At 46.7% G+C, this 18589-nt stretch overlaps 2 protein-coding genes across 2 annotated transcripts; one reads left to right on the forward strand and one right to left on the reverse strand.

Annotated features, from left to right (window-relative positions):
• The first annotated feature begins 5136 nt into the window (after positions 1-5136).
• Positions 5137-7635, forward strand: RPS19BP1 (ribosomal protein S19 binding protein 1). Its single transcript, XM_064420184.1, has 4 exons — positions 5137-5281; positions 5365-5505; positions 5793-5890; positions 6973-7635. Exons 1-4 carry the CDS (start codon positions 5233-5235, stop codon positions 7105-7107), a joined length of 423 nt encoding a protein of 140 aa, XP_064276254.1. The 5' UTR covers positions 5137-5232; the 3' UTR covers positions 7108-7635.
• A 7892-nt stretch (positions 7636-15527) lies between these two features.
• ATF4 (activating transcription factor 4) lies at positions 15528-18541 on the reverse strand. The gene is made up of 3 exons (XM_064420188.1): positions 18132-18541; positions 16987-17298; positions 15528-16465 (listed from the first exon to the last, which is right to left on the reverse strand). Exons 2-3 carry the CDS (start codon positions 17201-17203, stop codon positions 15618-15620), a joined length of 1065 nt encoding a protein of 354 aa, XP_064276258.1. The 5' UTR covers positions 17204-17298; positions 18132-18541; the 3' UTR covers positions 15528-15617.
• Positions 18542-18589: the final 48 nt, after the last annotated feature.

Below are 18589 nucleotides of genomic sequence, written 5' to 3' on the forward strand. Positions count from 1 at the left end.
ATTACTAGCAAAGTGCTTTCTTCTGGTATTCTAAGCCCTGAAGAAGGGTTTGTTTGTTTTTTGTGTTTTTTTTTTTTTTCCCAAACACAACATTTTATGTACTTAAAAATATTTTCTCTATCTATAAAGTGGGGTCCTACAGTACCAGCAGAGCTATTGATGCTTGTTCTCTTTCCATTTGAAGCAAAAGAAAATAACAGATAGAGGACAAGGACATCGAGAGTTGCTTAATCTTTGTGCTTCCTTATCTCTTCTGTATAGGATGTCTCTTTCAGGGGCAGAGTTCATTTCTTGCTACAGAATCTTGTACAGTGGGAAGCTGATTTCATCTTAACCTGCTCCAACATTATCCACAGACCCGTGCAAGGCAGAGGTAGATCCTTGGTGAACTGGAACAGGTCACTGAAAAGTGAATGGAAGAGGTAGATGTCTGCACTGAATTAAAAAAAAAAATAACCCAACAGAATAAAAGACTTTCTATCAGTCTAAAATAACTAGATATTATCCATGCAAGTGTATGAATCAAAGCACTGCCCAGCCCTTGTTCAAATTCAGTAGGCTGGAAAGTTAAATTGCTTTTCAAAGGCATGTCACACTGTTAAAGGACAAAGGTTCCTGTGCACTTGAGGTACAGTGATCCATGGCTCTTTGTAGGAACGGTGGCCACAGCACAAACTGCTTCAAGTTGGCAAACACAGCTAAATATTAATGACAGCAGCATTGGGTATTGCTGTTCAAGAGAAAATAACGAATATGGGAAATGGTAAATCTGGACAGCTGCTTAAAGCAAAGTACATTCCATAATCCACATATGAAAAAACATGCTGAGGTGAAAATCTGCTATGAATCAGCTTGAAAATCAGTCTGATTTATTTGGAAGAGACAATACAGAGATATGTGTCAGTGTGGACTGTACCAAGTGCTCAGACATCAGGATCCCATTTCCTAAAATCATAAAACTGTGGCTTTTTAAAAAGCCCTAAACTAAATAAATGCTTGTGTTTGTTATATTTTACTTCTAATGCTGCACTTAGCTTCTGTCTTCTCACATCCTTCACAACATTCCTTCAGACTGATACTCCTACATAAACCCCTGAATCCAGAAGCTGGAACATAAAGTAAGAGCAAACAGACAGCTATTATGAACTGCCACAGACAGCAGTATGATTAGACATAAATATCAGGTACATCTTTGTTAGCATGTAACACAGAATAATAAGGTGGAATGAGCTAAATTAGATGTCATCCAAAGCCCAGAATAAGAGGGAAATAATAGTTGTTCCAAGATGAACCAGGAATTTTATCCGCATGTTCAAGCAGGAAAAATTACCATTTTTCAGTGCCATAAGAAAGCAAGCAGAAAGTGAACTGATAATACTCACATATGGAAGTTACTTAAAACTCCAACTGATCTGTAGGCTGGGTTATTTAGTACTGGAAAAGCCAGCTACCCACTGAGGCATGAGATTTAAAGAAAGCAATAAAACATGAACGTTAGCGTCAGGAAGCTTTCGAAGACATCTTAAATCTCAGAAAGAAAGGCATTCTCAATCTGAAATGCAGCACCTGTGGCTTTTGCCATCTAAACTCAGATTATTCAGGCTCTAAGACAGTGATTTATTTGGATGTTATACATTTAAATGAAGACCATTTGCATTCATTCTGTCCCCAAAGTGCTTCAAAGAGCTAACTGAACTGATTTTTGAGGGATTGCAAAGCAATGAAATTTTAATTTTATTCATCTTGGATGAAATTTTAATTTGAACAGAGGCCTTAAAATAGTATAATGACATACTACAGGTTTTTGGGTTTTTTTGTACTGACATAGACAAAATCTTATAACATTAAGTTTTTAATGGTACATACTAGTCTGGAAAAAGCTATTTGTAGGATCTACTCAGTTGCTTTCAAGAGTGACTGAGTAAAAGAAAGGCATAGTTAAATGCATATATCATGATGACACAAGGAGCATATCACCACTGAGAGACTGATAAAGCCATGGAAGCTCCTACAAAGAGAAATACAGCATTTCATATGCTGTGCTCAGCACAAAGCAGATTCATCAGAAACAGGCAGTTGACTTAATCTAAAGTCAGCAGAGGATATTTTGCAGTTTGCAACATGCAGAAGACATTATGTGATCCAAATGCCTACATTCTACAGCTACAGTAGAAGCAACATATACTACACAGGCAAAACCCAGTTCATATTAGGAGATGATTTTACATTCCTAATATAAGCCAACAAATGTATCTTGCTTTGCAGTGCAGGGAGCAGATATGAGCATAATTCTCTATTAAGGTCAAAGAGCAAAGGAAGACTCTGCACCTCTGTCTGCATGAGTGTGGCAGGTGTTGGTTGTGCCAGAGCCACCCATAGGAACAGGACAGATGCTGAAATCACCACGTCTGGTAAGACCAAGCACAGCTGCTGCCAGAACACAGTCAGGAGAAACAGCAACAATCATGCCCTAAGAAAAGCTGTCAGATCCTGTTAAAAGGAGATGAAGAAAGGTAATGTATTAATAATAGGTATGTGATTTCACCAAGTGTTAAAAGCTCCACAGCCTATGTTAGACCATGATCTTTGGCAACAGATCCAAGCCTGGGGAATATGTCAAACCACAAAGTGTGCATCCATTTAACCTCTTGGTGAACTAACCAGTTTCAAGAGCCTGACCAGACTCTGAGGCAGGAGACTGTGAATGCAGTTAAAGAAAGTGCCTTGCCTTCCCTCTTCAGCAAAGTGACCCCTGTGTGCTCATTAAATTTTATTCTGCAGGTAATTGCTGACTAAAATCACAGCAAGTCTGTGCCCAGCCTTGCTGGTCAAAGGAGGAGTTGTCTGCATTATGGGTCCTTGCTACTGAAGGTATTTAATAAGAAGGGACTCTGACTTTCTGAGACACCTACATAACTGAGAGCATTATTAATTGGCACAACAGAAATGGAAATTAGATGGTAATGGTTTACTTTCGAGGTAGAAAAGGGCATATGTGTTCCATGAACAGGATAACACATCAGTGCAGCTTCTATCACACTAATTTGCTAAACGTGTTTTGCAGTGTTGGCAAAAAATATGTTTTTCCATCAGATGCCTGCATAGGGCATTTGTGAGGTTGCACCATTCTGACACAAAGCATGTGTAACAACGTATTAGGTGTTCCTAACAAATTACACAAACACAGTGTTTAATCAGTAGAATAAGCTGTCTTGAATATACTGTGTGATATGAAACCATGAACAGCTTACACAGTACCAGTAAATTGTATTTTAGGGGCTCAAAGAGAGTGTTTGACTGATGAAGTATTCTGAAAATACCTTCCCCCTGGCGCTGGCAGCTATCATTTATCTCACTCTGACCAAGATGAAGATAATGTGCATATACAAGCAGTAACAACTTTTCTGCTGACTATAATATTCTTTATTGCTTTCTTCAATTTCAGCAATAGGCTGTTAACTCATGGCTTGTTCAGCTTCTTCACAAAGCTACAATAACCTCTTTGTAACTTTGTGAACTTTCACACAACTGGAAGGACAAATCTGGCAGGGAATAAGAGCTGAACCGGTTCAATTTTCCACCAGCTACTAACAGAAGGCAAGAACATGAAGTATTCTGTGTTACATATCCAGTGACTGTCCCTCCAAATCAATTTTTAAAAATATAGCTCATTTAAGGGAAAACTAGGAGTGAGAAGTGACATGCTGAACAAGCAGTAAACGGTTCCCGAGCTCTGGAGCCAGGAATAGGCACCATGTACGTCCTGTCCAGAAAAATGAATCAGCAGCTCCAGCAGAAACTGACACAGGATGCTGATACCCATCCAGGGAGGGATTCAGAAGAGAGGGAACAATAAAAGACAGGCATTGAGGCGACATCTGCAGGGGCTGGAGAACAATTTCCAGAAAATGACTGCCTTTTAATGCACAGAGGTTTAAGTGTTATTGGTTCCTGTTACAGACCATGACTATGAGAAACAATGAGCCATTTGTATCCCCTTCTCCCTGCAGGACACCTTTGAGGGAGAATAAACTGCTTTCTTCCTCCAGTGTCAGCTTGTTACTTGCAGCACTGGCTATAATTGAATAAGCTTTATTCAAATGATAGCTAAATTTAGCAGATATTAGCATGAAGTCTCTAGAGAGGTGAAAACTGGAGAAGAGAGCTTTAAACAAATAGACTAAAGTAACCCTGAATAATAAATGCAATTTATGGCAGAGTCAACTTCTCGCCCTGATGAGTCTAGCACAGTTAAATCTGGAATTTGGGGCCTTGCTGAGACAGAACATGACACCATCCCCTTTCCTCCTGGCGTTGGCAGAACCCCTTGTGTTTTCCACAAAATCGGATTCGTTACCTGGTGTGCAACAAGCCAATAATTACACACTTAGGAGAGACTTGATTATTTATTTCAGAGTTGTGTGAACCCAGGTGCTCGGTGACATTCCCCAAACCAAGCACACCCACCAGACTTTCCACACCGCGGTTTATACACAGAACTTCAGGGTTTGTAACTTTCCCATTACAGCCCCTGTGTTGTGATGAGTTAGTAGGAGTAATTACACCTTCACCTGGTCTTTTTGACCTTTCAGCATGACTTTTAGTATTATAGAGAACATAAACCGACCTTGAGTATTTTGCCAAGTTAGCAATATATACATAGACACACATCAACATCTTGATTTACTACATCCTAAAAGGTTGTTAGTTCCAGGATATCCTGCTATCTGTTCTACTGATACAGAACACTGTGATTTACTACATCCTTAAAGTCTGTTAGTTCCTGGATGTCCTTGACTAAGGGATGCTGGCTGCTGCCTGTTACACCGATTAAGTCTTTTTTCTTGCTGATTAGCACTGAAAGTATTCAAAGATCTTGCACCAAAGAACATCCTGGCTTAAGATAGCCACATAATTTAGCCCAGTCCCTGGCAAATGAGGGTCACCTAGAGCAGCTGACACAGGAAGACATCCAGATGATTTTGAATGTCTCCAGAGACGGAGCCTCCACGGCCTCCCCCGTGCAGCCTGTTCCGGCGCTCTGCCGCCCTAACCGCGGAGAAATTCCGTCTGGTTTTGAGGTGAAAATGCCTGTTCCAGCAGACGGCCCCTGCCGTGTGTGCAGCGGTCGGACAGGAGCGCGTCCCCCCGCAGCCGGCCCTGAGGGCGGGGCGCGCTCCCGCCGGGCCGCGCGGGGCGCTGCAGGCCGGGCCGGGCCGGGGCAGTGCGGCCATGTCGGCATCGCTGCTGCGCCGCGGCCTGGAGCTGCTGGAGCCGCCGGGTGAGCCCGCGGGGCCGGGGCTGGGCGGGCACGGGGGGCTCCCCGCTACGGCCGCAGCGACTCCGTGCCTCTTCCCCTTGCAGGCCGGGCGAAGGCGCCGCCGGGACTCCAGCGCGGCCGGGCCGGCGCCAGGGCGGCGGGCGCGGCGAGGCGGAGGAAGAGGGCCCCGGAGGCCGGCAGGAACAAGGCCACGGTGAAGGGCAGAGTGGTGAAGTCGGCGATAGGTGAGTCCCGAGCCCTCCACAGCACCGGGGGCCTTTGTGGTGTCCCGTAGCCACGCTGCCGGTGGCCGTGTCCATCCCATCGCGTCCCGTTCTCCTGCGTGCCCTCTTGGCGTTCTCCTGCGTGCCCTCTTGGTGTCGCTCACTGCAAACACAGCCTCATTCGTGGGCGCATCCCATCCCGAGCTGTAGCGGTGTCTTCCTCCTCGTTCTCCCAGGGCTTTGCTGATCCTCCTTTGTCTCTTCTTGTGAGCAGCTAATGCGTTTTGTCGCTTTCTGCTTTGCCCCAGAGGAGTACCATAAGAAGAAGCCTGTGAATCACCTGAGAGAAAACCTGCGGTACATGTTAAAGGGACGACTTGTTGCAGACAAAGCCGTCACAGAACAAGTAAGGCTGTAGTTTCTGTTGGGGGGGGGGGGGGGGTCTGTTTCCCCCTGAAACACGGGGGAATGGGAATCATCCCTGGATCTTCCAGATTGATACCTTACACAAGAGAGTCAAGTTAAGTTTCTGTCTGCAGATGGCCTTGAGGAATTTCTGTGTGCCCTGGCAAAATAACTTTGTACGCTTTAAAGTGTTGTTGGTATGTTGCCCCTATGATGTTCTCTGATACTAGTCCAAATCGTAGAACCGTAGAACAGTTTGGGTGAGAAGGAACCTTGAAAGTGGCAGGAATGACAGCCACTACATCAGGTTCCTCAAAATATCCTGACAGCTGTTGGCTCTTCTTAATTACCAAAATATTTCATGGTTTCAGCTGGCAAAGATGCCTTGGTTCAAACCTTCGCATTTCTGTTGATGAAACTGGTCTGTAGCTGGAGGCTGATTAACGAGGAAGCAGATGTGCTGCTGGCTCATCTAATGGGAATTACTCAGCTTCCTAAATGGTTTTTCTCATAACTTGAGAATTTCTTGAATGGTCTTGCCAAAAAGGTAGTCTCATGTCAGGATTTGAAGAGAAGAATAGGTGACAGTGGTAGAATCTTGGGCTGTTTTTATGAGATATAGGCTGTTAACTTTCATAACTTTCATAAACAGAGAAAGTGGTTTAGGCCAGTGTTTCTGAGGCTGGAGATTGTGACAGGAGGTGACAGTGTATTAGAAAATGCTGAGGAAATTCCACCAACTTGTTGGTTTTTGGGTTTGTGTCATGGAGAGAGGGGATAAAAAAGAAGATAATAGTTTCAGAAAGTTCTGAATTTAAATCCATATTCTTATCTCTGTGACGATTACTAGAAAATAGTTTTCATATTTGACTCCAAATAACAAGTTGTTATCTGCTGTTGCCCCAGTGACCTTTGGTTAACATCAGTGGTTTACCTCTCACTTTTCTTTGGGGGCACTCTGGAAAATAGCAGATACTCTTGTAGAACAGCAGGGATGCTGCAGGTGAGCTTGAAAATCACTGTTTTATGGTTTGGTCTGGGTAACAATGACTGCTGTTTTTTCCATTTCTGTATTGTCTGAAGGTTCTTGCTCAGAACAGAGGCAGGAAGTCCAAAGATCAGCCTCCAGAGAAGAGAGAAAAGAAGAAGCCCGAAGGCACTGTGTTCACTGAGGAAGATTTCCGTAAATTTGAGAGGGAATACTTCGGGATCCCATAAACATCGTGACAGGGATTTCGCAGCTCCAGTCTTTCTGCAGCTTCTCCAGTCTGGCTCTGAGGCCTGGGCATTTCCTTGGCATGTTTGAGATGGCACATGGGGCAGGTGCCTCTGTGCTGGACTTGCAGAGCAGCTCTGCATGTGGGCAGAGCTTGTCACTGGCCAGCTAAAGCCACAGAGCTGCTCTTGACTCTGAGGTGTGTTATCCTTATAATTATCTTCCTGCAGCCAGCATGTCTTGCATTCTTGATGTAGAAGGGTGGACCAAGCCAAATAAAAACCTTTTTCCCCTTCCTCAGGATATAAGGCTCCTGCTACCTGTGTTATTTGGCAGGGAGTATTGAAAGTACTGTACCTGAATGGAGAAATGTTTTGAACCAGCGTTAAGAAGGGAAGGATGCTTTGAAAGACTGTTAAACTTGAGTAACCCTGCAGTTTGGGTTCTGATTACAGCCCCTGTCAGGTCTGTCAGTCATTGCAAAAACTTTTTATATGTCGTTTGATTAAATAATTGTTGCAGACACTGTCTCTCTTTGCCTTTGTAGTAGTGATTATTATGACAGGTGATGAAGACGAGCCGTGTCATTGCTGTGATCCAAGCATTCCTCTCTTTAGGATGACTCAGTTGTGTGAATGGCCTCTCCATTTCATGTTAACACATACATTAAATCATCTCTCTGACATGCTGAGGCCTTCAAAGAGTGCAGGCTGGAATGGAGATGACTCCTCCATTTTGGCTACTCACAATCTTCCCTTTCTCCAAGGAGGAGCTCTCACCCAGAGAAAGTTTTCCTTTGAATGTTTATAGCTGTGTCCCACCGAGATTTATCCATGGCATCAGGGCACCACTGCCGAGTGTTGCCAGGTTCTGTAGCCAGGAGGGCTTGTGACCCAGATGTTAGTCTTGGCATCAAATTAAAATCTGAGCATGAGTTTGTGGTGCAGGGTTGAAGGGAAGTTGTTTTCTCTCAGACTACCACTAAGTTCCCAGCTGTAACAGAGGGCCCTGCAGGTGGGAGTGTTGTTCCAGAAACTTTCTCACTAAACCACTCTAAATGTGCTTCTTGGGTGGCTCTCCCACTGCCTTGTCCTGCCCCTTACCTAAAAAGATGGAAAATGTGTTCCCTTTTTTCCCTTGGAGAAAAAAAAAATAAAATAAAAAAACAACAGGTAAGGAGAAGGACTAATGCCAAGCTTTGGTTAAGTTCAGGAGTTGATTACAAGGGGCCTGTCTGACCCAAGCAGCAGCTGCTTGATGCCAGCACAGGCAGGAATTCACTTATCCTTTCCCTGCCCTCTGATTATAGTTCCTGGTGCTGTTCTTTTAACTCTGTGCTTCCTCTGTTGAGTTCTTTTCCTGTTGTCTGCACAGGAGGAAAGGTCACTTGGATATATGAGATCCAGGCAGGGGAAATAAATAGTGAACGTACTGAAGTGTGTGTACTGGAAACTGGCTAATAGCACGTGGGAGGGGATTTCTTGTAATAGGATCAGGTTCAACTATCTGCAGCCAAAAGCGGTAAGTATAGAACAGTTCAAAGAACAATTCCTTTTTTTTTTTTTAATTCATTTTTACTTCCAAAATTTTAAAAATTTAAAAAAAAAAAAAAGCTTCTTAAAAGAATGGAAGCACTATTGTTTAAAAAAATAGTTGAGCAAAATGTGTATTCAGCACATATCTCCCTAAAACTTCTTCTGCACTTTGTGCCTGCTGCAGTGCATGTGAGCTGGCCTAACACAAGCAGCTCTGTGTGGAGCTGTCATGAGGATAATTAACTGTGTGAAAAAGCTGGCTGTGCCACAACTTGACTGAAGGAAGTAGATTTCTGGAGTGTTATTTTGTTTTAAGCTTTAATCTTCAGTATTTGGCATTTCCTATGACCCTACACAAGTCCTTCATGTCCTGTCCTGCTCCTGCTCTACCCATTCCTCCTACGCACCCTTGTTTTTGTGGTTGTTCAGCTCCTGGGTCTTTTTCCCACAGGCTGAGGGAAGCAAAACCATCTTTCCTTGCTCCAGAAAAGGGCAGGAGGGTAATGCGGTTCACTCTCTTTGTACAAAACCCAGCCTGTTTGTTTGCAAATGTAAGCAACAGGAAAGGTCTTCTTTCAAAGCTAATGAGGAACTTTAAAGTGGGGCCCAGAGCAGTTCTCCATGGGGATAATAACACCCAGATCAGTGGAGTTTCAAAATTGAGTGGCAGCTCTCATTACTGGCTGGAAAGACTATTAAGGCCAACACAAGTAATCAACACACTTCTTGAGGCACTATGTTGTCAAGGAGAGTAAAGCTACCTGACAGACTGAATTTTGCCATTTGAAACTAAACTTGATTGTAGAGTCAACAGTATCGTTAACTCAATTAAACTTTATGTTATGGGAGGAGGAAAAAGAAGCAGAAGTGAATGGTGGCTGGTAGAGATGCCATCTCCAAGGGCAAAGTTCTAGCATGTTGCAGCCTTGATTTCCCCCTCTCTGGCAGGGTATGAGTTCCTAGGAAAGAAGAGCAGTGCCACCTGAATACTGGGTAGGTAAGGTCAGGTAGTGCCCTGTGAGGAGAATGTCTTCAAAGGAAAGGGAAGAAGAGGTACCAGCCTGTTGCACATGCCTGGTGGTAAGCTGAATCCAGGCACCTTCTCATAGTCCCAGCTGTCTGTCTAGCCATGCCCAGAGGATGCCAGCTGTCCTGGGAGGTGGCTACCTTGGAGCAACTGCCCTATCCCTGTAAGTGTTTGAGGCCAGGCAGGATGGGGCTTCGAGCAGGCTGCTCTAGAGGAGGGTGTCCCAGGCAGGGGGGTTGAATGGGATGATCTCTAAGGTCCCTTCCAACCCAAACCGTTCCACGATTCCGTAATCTTTGCTCTTTGCAGCCAGATTTCTCTGCCAGATGGAAGAGACAAGAAGGGGTTAGGGAAGCAGCAGCTGCTGTAGCTGCTTTTCCTAGCTGGCCTCCAACCTGTTTCCCACACTGGAAGCTGACGGGCTGCAGGCCACAGCAACCTTTGGACCTGCTGGACAGCATTTCTTTCCTGAGCATCTGCGAGCGGCAGCGCAGGGACGTGTCCCACTGCTGCCGGGCCAACGCCGCGTGCTCGCTGAGCTCATCAGGCTGCTGGCTCCCTTCCCAGCTCTGCGACACCAGCTGAGCATCCTGCAGCAGAAAATAGAGGTAGCTGAGCTAGGGAATGGTGAGGGTGCCATCTTACAGGGCATCTCCACCCACACACAGCAGGGAGTCAGAATGGGCAGCAGTAGCAGCAGCTTTAATATGAATGCAAATAAAAGCTCTGAAGTGTTATTAGTGTGGTAGAACCTTTCCAGGGAAACTGTTTAGAACAGTTCCCAGATGCTCAGCCTTGAGCTAGCTTAGTGTGAATAAGATTCATCAAGCCTCTTAATGGCCTATTGCTCCCTTGTTATGTGAATGGAAAGCAAAAAAAGGAAATTTGTTCCAGTGGGTGCAAACTAATGTAAGCCCATACAGCCTCTGCTGTATCAGCAAGTCTCCACTTCCTTGCCGCAGAAAGCAACAACAGCTACTACCAGCACTATGTGAGTGTCAGAGAGGGGAGCACAGCAAAGGTAAACAAAGAAAACACATTTGTTCAGGACACCAGCTTCTTGCCTCTGACATGACATAGCAGTAACAAACCTGGCTGCCAATGAACTTGCTCAGGCAAATGAGATTGAAAACACTGAAAAGCTGTAGGGGAAAATCAAGGGGTAGGGGGAGAGTCCTAAAAACCTTAGCCAGTTTTACCCTCTGGTGTTTTTTTCCATGTCTGCCTTACGATTCAGTTTTGTTTTATGATCAACACAGCATCAGCAACTACAGCACCTACAGGCTCCTGAATGCTTCAGGAAGGGGACTGGTTAATGTCAAAAAGGGTACACAGCAGCAGGGCCCTGAATAACTCACGAAAGGAAGTTCCTCATTTTGAGACATAAAGACCCATCAATTCAAGTTGAAATGAGGAGTGTGAAAGAAGGCAGACTGCCTACTGTCTGCTTACAGCTCAAAATGTGGAACTCCAGGCAAGGCAGGCTGAAGGGTGGGTAGGTTGGAGAGGGATTAAAGTTTGCATGTCTATCTGTAGTTATGTTAAATAGGATTAACAGAGCCAACCACTAACTGGTGGGGGTGGGGGACACAAAAAGCTTGAAGGTTGCTCTGCAGCTGTCTAGAGGGTTACTCACACCTTTTTTCTGAAGAAATAAGCTGTTGGCAGGGCTAAGCAGTAACATAGCCAAGCTAGTCTGTCCTGAGCTGCAGTGTTTGCATGCCAGCAAGATCATTTATCTCCTTTAATGGGAGGCAAAGACCAGGGCTCTTTCTCCACCTGTCTGCACACTGCAATGGAGATGCAGAGGAGTTTCAGGACTGGGAGATTCTCTGCCCTATATAAATTAAGCTGACGCATCTGCTGCCCCTGGAACTCGCTCCTGCCATTCCTTAAAAGGGTGTGTGCATGCAAAAGAGAGGAAGAAAGCAGCTGAAGGAGAAGTGAGAGGTGGCTGGCCATCACTTGGAGAGCATGCACCTCTGTAATAGGGAAACTGGAGCTTGTGGGTGCAGCCAGCTTCCTCCATTCAGTGACTTTATTCACTTCTGACACTGCATGAGTGCACTGAAAATAATGCAAAGACTACATACCTGGGATACCTGAGCAGACAAAATAGTATTGCCTAGGTCAGGGGACTGAATTCCTCTGTTAATTCACAGGCCTGAAGCATTTCAATGAGAAAGTCAGCAAAGGTGAGCACTTCTGGCCCGGCAAGGGATGCTCATGTTAAGAACCCAAGTTCTTAACATTTGCTCTGGAAATTAAGTATAATGAGAGTTTATGTGCAGCACTGCATGGCAAGGCTGTGAATACAGCAGGACAGAGGAAGGTAGGATATCCCCAGAAGCTACTTGGACCATACTGAGAAAAAATTAGTATGCACAAGATGGAAATTTTGCCTATAAGAAGGACGACAGAGATCCTATTTTGTTGGGGGTTTTTTTCTGAAGGCCTAAGTGTATGGGAAGACAAAGAAAACTGGTATTCTTCTGGCCAAAAATGTATAGATTTCCCACCCCCCAAAAAAGGCCATGAATAAACTACCACTGTGTGAAACTGCATCAGAATAAGTCACATTTTCTTTCTATAGTCCAGCTTGGGAGCACTGGAGGAGCATTAATCTCCCAAAGGACAGCCTGTCCTTGCAGCTATTTCTAGGCTTTCTGCCAGGGCAAAAGCTATTTGAAAGATTTTTATCATCCTTTCTTCATTCCCCAGCACTGCAGCTGTGGATTTATTTTTGTAAGCTTGCTGCAAAGGTGCATCTGATTCTCCACACACACATGTGAAGGAGTTATCTGCAGTGATGGTTTCCCCTTTCCTTTTGAAAGAGAAGAGCATGCACCTGGGTCTCTCTAAAGGCAGGCTGAAGAGGAAGGTAGTTATAAATATTATGATAACAGCAGAAACAAGCTTGTGAGAAGGGGCTTTGCAAGCAGTGAACTGTAAGAGGTTGGTTGCTTATGTGGGGGAATATTGGACTCCTGTTTACCATGAAGCACAAAATTGGCTGAGGGATCAGAGCCTGAGGGTCATGCACACTGTGCGTGTGAAGTCTATTTCACTGCCCTTAATCCAGAGGAAAAATAACTGAGACAGAAATCCCATCAGCTGTGCCAACTTCAGATTCAAACAGCTTTTATATAACGCAGTGTGGGGGAATTCTGCTGTTTCCAAGGATGCAGAAGAACTAGGCTCCTCCAGGGGAAGGTAAAGCCTGAATTTCATGCACTACAATCTAATACTGGACATGGTAACATGCTCTATGGAAGCTGCAAGGAATCAGTTGAAGGACATTTGTTCTCTGAGGCCGTGAGAAAAAGGAAAGAGCTCCTGCAGTTTGCAAAATATAAAATCAGTTATTAGGCAGGGGGCTATCAGACGTTTTACCCTTGTGGGCTGGAGCTTGTGACGGTGTCCTGGGTGTTCCTTGGCTCCTGCTGCAGGCTGGACAAGCTGCTGGGCTGCAGAGCCAAGTGGCGTGATGCTTGCTGTGCCTAACTGAAGCCTGGAGGAAAAGTCTAGATAAAAAATGCAGAGGAAGAGTCAGCCCTGATCTCCAGCCCCTGTAAAATCTTAACTAAGTTACTAACTATGGAAACACGGCGTCATTTCAGCAGGCGTTGCAGGAGATTGCCATATGGGCTGCCTCTGCAAAGCCACAAGCTCGGAGCCTCAGCAAGCACTGACAGTGCTGACTGCTCTTTAAGGGCAGGTTTCTGACTCTCCTGCAAGGAGTTCTACAGAGCACACACACAGCTGCAGAGAGCAAAGCAGCGTGGATGCATCATGCATTCCTCCCCACCTGTTCCAGCTCTGATCTTCCTTCCCTGGAGTGGGTGTCATTTGGTAAACAGGACCTGCATACCCTCTGCAGGGCTGTAGAAACCAGAATCATGTACTTACTGGCCAGCTCAGACGCTGCCTCATCCTGCTGAAGAGCATGAATGCGGAGAAAAATTGGTTTTAGCCACAAGTGGCTCACAGACAGTCCTGCCGGGGCTGTTAGGGCAGCCCTGCCAGGGCATTTATCCCCTCCCCACCCCACGGACAGGGGTGGGGAGATGATAAATGTACTGCCAATTTTTCCAGGCTTCAGGAGAACTGAGTAAGGGCAGCAGAACACAGGAGATACTCCCTCAGCCCTGGCTCAGCCAGGTGTAAGCAGAAGTTGCTACGGCTGTAAGGGAAGAGGAGGTGGTTGCACTGTGGTGGGAAAGGGGGATCAGTATGAGGAGAGGAGGGGGCACAGGGAAGCCACCAGCTGATAGACTCAGCCACTTTTCTGTGGCTCAGCTGAGACCAAGCACAATGTCACCTCAGGTGCAAATTTGACCAAAACTTTGGGGCTTTTCTACCTCTAATTATCCCCATCCCCAACCTGGCTGACACAGCGGATTTGAAGGAAACCTATTACGTTGGTCTACCTCCTAAACCACAACAGAGTCCCCTGTCCCTGCTTGCAGTGCATCCCATTCATACAGTACATGGTCACCAGTGCCCTTACCCAGGAACTTGGAGACTAAGCAAACAAATTGTCTCATGATACCTTCGTTATCCACCCCTTCCACTGTGTGGCACGGGCCCTAACTCCTGATGGGGAGCCTTTGTGCTGTAATTTAAAGAGCAGCCAGGCACAGCTGAAAGCACAGACCGCTGAGGCCTGGCCCACTCAGCCCTCCACGGCAGCAAGCAGCACCATCCATCGGCTGGAGCAGCCTTTGCACACCAGGGCCCAGCACACGGCTGTTATCCCACCCACCTAATGGCTGGGGCAAGCAGCTCAAATGTCAGAGACCACGACCCCCAGCAGGCTGCAACAGGAGAAACCATTCTCCAAGGTTCCCTTAAGGACCTTTTCCCTCCCCACTCCAGCACAGACTGGAGCCCTGATGTCATTGTGTGTGTGCCAGCACCTGAGCCCAGCAGCGCAGGAAACCACAGCAGTGGCGTGTTCACATGCCAAAGGGATTAAGCAGTGTTAAATGGGGGTATCAGCAGGGAAAAAAAAAATTGAGCCTACATGAAGTAGTTTAAAAATAGCACATCCCAAATCCTTAACACCCAACACCCCCACACAAACACAGGTGCTGCCCCAGCACACCTTCCCTGCACAGCTGAAGCAGGACTAGAGCTCAGCCAGTGTTATGGACCAACACAGCTACTGCCTTGGCTCAACAAAGGCAAATTTATCTTTAAAGTTTGACTCATCAGTGGCTGGCTGAAGCAGCACTTTCACACTGGGACAGGAACGTGACCCATCAGTGGGAGCACTTCAGTAACCCCGTGTACCTGGCCCAGCTCACACCAGTTTGGCAGGGCCAGTTAGCAGCTCCGGCTCTGGTTTGGGCACTAGGGAGACCCGCACGCACGGGAGGTAACTGCAACCCAAGGGCAGTTCACACTGCTGCTTGCTCTGAACTTGTCTCCTAGTAAGCTTTCTTAAACCAGTGTTCAAAACTTTATTTTGTCCCTGGACCCTTTTCCTCTCCTCAGAGAAATATCCCACTCTGAAAATAAGCACCTCCCACCACACGGTACTAATGACCTTTTCTCTTCCATCTCTCCAATCTCACACGTTTCAACAAGCTTACAAATTTGCCGAAAACCCCGAGGCACCTCAGCGTGATGCCCTTACAATACACCAATTATGGAGAAACAAGTCAATTGAGACACTTCACACACACTCCGGAGTTCCAAGCACTCTGGGCACTTGCACTGCATCCACCATCCAGAACAATCAGCACAAGTGACACACTGCACTCTAGACACACAAGAGCTTGTTGTGCTTGTACTGACACCTAGGTGTGGCTCAAGTCAGGCTGGTTTTACAGGTACCACTCATCACACACCATCATTGCACATTTACTACAAAATTATTTATTAGACAGCAATACACAGCTTTAGCAGGAAGCTTATATACATGCACACAACACTGCTGACTACCCTACTCGGGGACTCTAGCTCTTTTGCCCTTGGCCTTGCGGACCTCTTCTATCAGATCTTTTAAGTACTGAATTTCCTTGCTAAGGGAATCTGCTTTCTCCTTCAGGGCCTGGTTCTTCTGCTCCAACTCTCTGCACTCCCCAGACAGTGCCTCCTGTTCCGCCCTCTTTTTCTGCCGGTAACGTGTGGCAGCAGTCTTATTCTGCTCCATCTTTTTTAGTTTCTTATCTATTTTCTTTTCTCCCTTCACCTTTGCTGACACTACCTTCTCTGCAGGATGATCATATGGCTTGGACCGCACAGAGCCACAGGGGGCATCTGCAGGGAACTGGCTGCCATTGGGGGATCCCACTGAATTGGTGGGGCTGTGTTGGGGGGTTCCCAGGTAGGAGTCTGGGCTCATGCATATTCCACTGTCATCAGAGTGGTTCTCGTCCTCTTTCTCAGACTTGGTGATCACCACCACAACAGTGGGGTACTCCCGCTTCCTTTCTCCTTCCAGAACATCCACTTCACTACCTAGCTCTAAACTGAATGAGTGGTCTTGAGTGGAAGTCAGAGACCCTGGGGAGAGGGGGAAAGACCAAAGGGAAGACAACGGGGCCATTGGATCTGCTCCAACAGGGGATTCGGGGAGATGGGTGATTATGTTATTCATCGGTGGAAGTTCTTTGTTGTGAAATTCCTGGATGGTAGCATTAAATAGATCACACGTGTCTTCCAACGTGGCCATCAGCTCGTCTGGTGAGACGGTGGCTTCCAGATGTTCCATACCTAACAGGGCATCAAAATCAAATTCCTTCAGATCCATCTTCTCCACCATCCACTCCATGCCAGAGAAGGCATCCTCTGCACAATACAGAAAGTAATTTACCATTTCAGTAAACCATCACACAGTGCAACTAAAGCTTACAAAAACAATCTATCAGTTTATCATCTCAGCATCTTTCCTCTCTCATGTATTACAGCACAAATAGTAAGCCACCGGGAAAAAAACCTCTTTCATTAAGGTCCTAAAAACTGCAGGGTACAACGTTAACCAGCTCTTTTAACATTCCAACCCTCTTATTTAAACACCAGAAGTATTCAGGGGCATTGGCAGCATACAACCATGCTTTCTTATTGCTCCCTCTGGCAAGGAACAGCACTATTGGCAGCTGGTGTATTATTTCAAGGCCAACACAACAGGCACTTTACCATAACCAGCAATGTGTATAGGGTAAGCCATATACCACAGACTTTTTCCAAGCCCAGGTAACACATGCAAGATTGCCTTCAGATTTAAGAAAAAAACATACTAATTTATTTTGAACTGGAATGTTGGGGTACTGTGTAATTGATGCCCTTTATGAAAATAAGTAATACCTTACCCTGACTGCTATCTATGGTGTTGCCTAAACTGTCCACAGCAAGCCAATTGGAGGAGACTGCCTTAGCCTTGTCGCTGGAGAACCCATGCGAACCGAGGGGCTCGGCCACCTCCAGGTAGTCATCTAGGAGTCCCAGACTTTCCTCAGCCACCGAACACGGCTGGCTGAAGGGGGATATTGAATCCCCCAACAGCATCTCGTTGTTCAAGAAGCTCATTTTCGTCAGCTTTTAATGCTTTGACGTCGAAGGATGTAGACAGGTAGGTTTTTTCGTCGACTACAGCAATGCTGCTGTGCGGTGCCGTGAAAAACCTGCGAACAGAACTTGCACCCATCAGTATTCGGTTTGACCAACATAGCAACCTTTTCTACCAGGGGCACCTCAGGGAGAACGGCGGAACTTCACGGATTATCTCCCTTCTTTATTTCTGCGCCGCTGCGCGTCCCCCGCCTCCCTCAGGGCCCGGCCCCGCCCACCCGCCGCCATTTCGCGCTCCCGCCGCCATTTTGTGTGCTGCCACGTTTCCACCGCGCCTCCACCGCACAGCGCTGCGCGCCCGGTGGCCAGGGCGGACTTAGCGCTGCGTTACTTCAGCATTCAACATTAGTAGTGGTGCCACATGGATAAAAACCCCCGTTCATCTATCTGCCATTACAGCACGTGGTCCTTAAGACTCAAAACTCTACAAGCTCCAATGCCCCATTTTCCCCCTATACACACCAGCACTTTTCCTCGCGAGAGCAAAGAAGCCCGCTCAGGGAAAGTCCCTTGCTCCCATGAAAATACCAAAAAACATATATTACGTAACAAAAAGCCAATTTTTTTCCTAAAGTTTCTCGAGCGATAGGAAACGTAGACGTTCCTCGTAAATTCTTTCGAAATGGCATTTCCTGCCATTTCTGAGAGTCGGCGCACCCGGGGCTACTGAGCGCTACGAAAATCTCCCCAGCTCGCACCATTTTGGCGTAACTAGGTAATTAACGTATTAATTTGGTATGCCTAGGCATTTCCCCCGTTCCTTGTGAGATACCAACTAAGACCACACGCGCAACAGACCCACCCCAAAAACCCACTTCAAGAGCGTAAGAGGGCACCTATCAACACACAAGAGAGGGAGCAGCCGTCCCCCACACACAATACTCACGCCATGGTTGCAGATGCCGGGGGTGTGCTGAGGCCGCCGCCGCTGCTGCTGCGCCTGCTGCACTGGCCGATGCCGCCGCTGGCCCTGCCGCCTTAAAGAGCCATGGCGGCCAGGGGAGGGGGGCTGCTCGTATCCGCGCCGCGCGGGAGGGGCTGCGCGCACCGACAGAGCCACGCACACAACCTCTCCTCTGGGCGACAGGAAACAATGAGGTGGCAGCGGCCCGCCTCCGCTCTTATATATGAGACGCCTCCCAGCCAAGCTGGGGCGATGAGATATCCTTCCGCCAAGCGTCACCTGCATGTTACCAGCAGCTCGGGGCCTTTGGCCTGTCTTTGTGGGCTTCTCTCCCGCCGTTGTGCTACGAGTTACACACAGGAGCCGCCGGCAACACGCCACGGCTCCACTACGGGACAATCAAGAAGGGACTATATGGTGTATACATGCGCGCCCTGCAC

Source organism: Passer domesticus, chromosome 5, assembly GCF_036417665.1.
Source record: "Passer domesticus isolate bPasDom1 chromosome 5, bPasDom1.hap1, whole genome shotgun sequence".
Taxonomy (NCBI): domain Eukaryota; kingdom Metazoa; phylum Chordata; class Aves; order Passeriformes; family Passeridae; genus Passer; species Passer domesticus.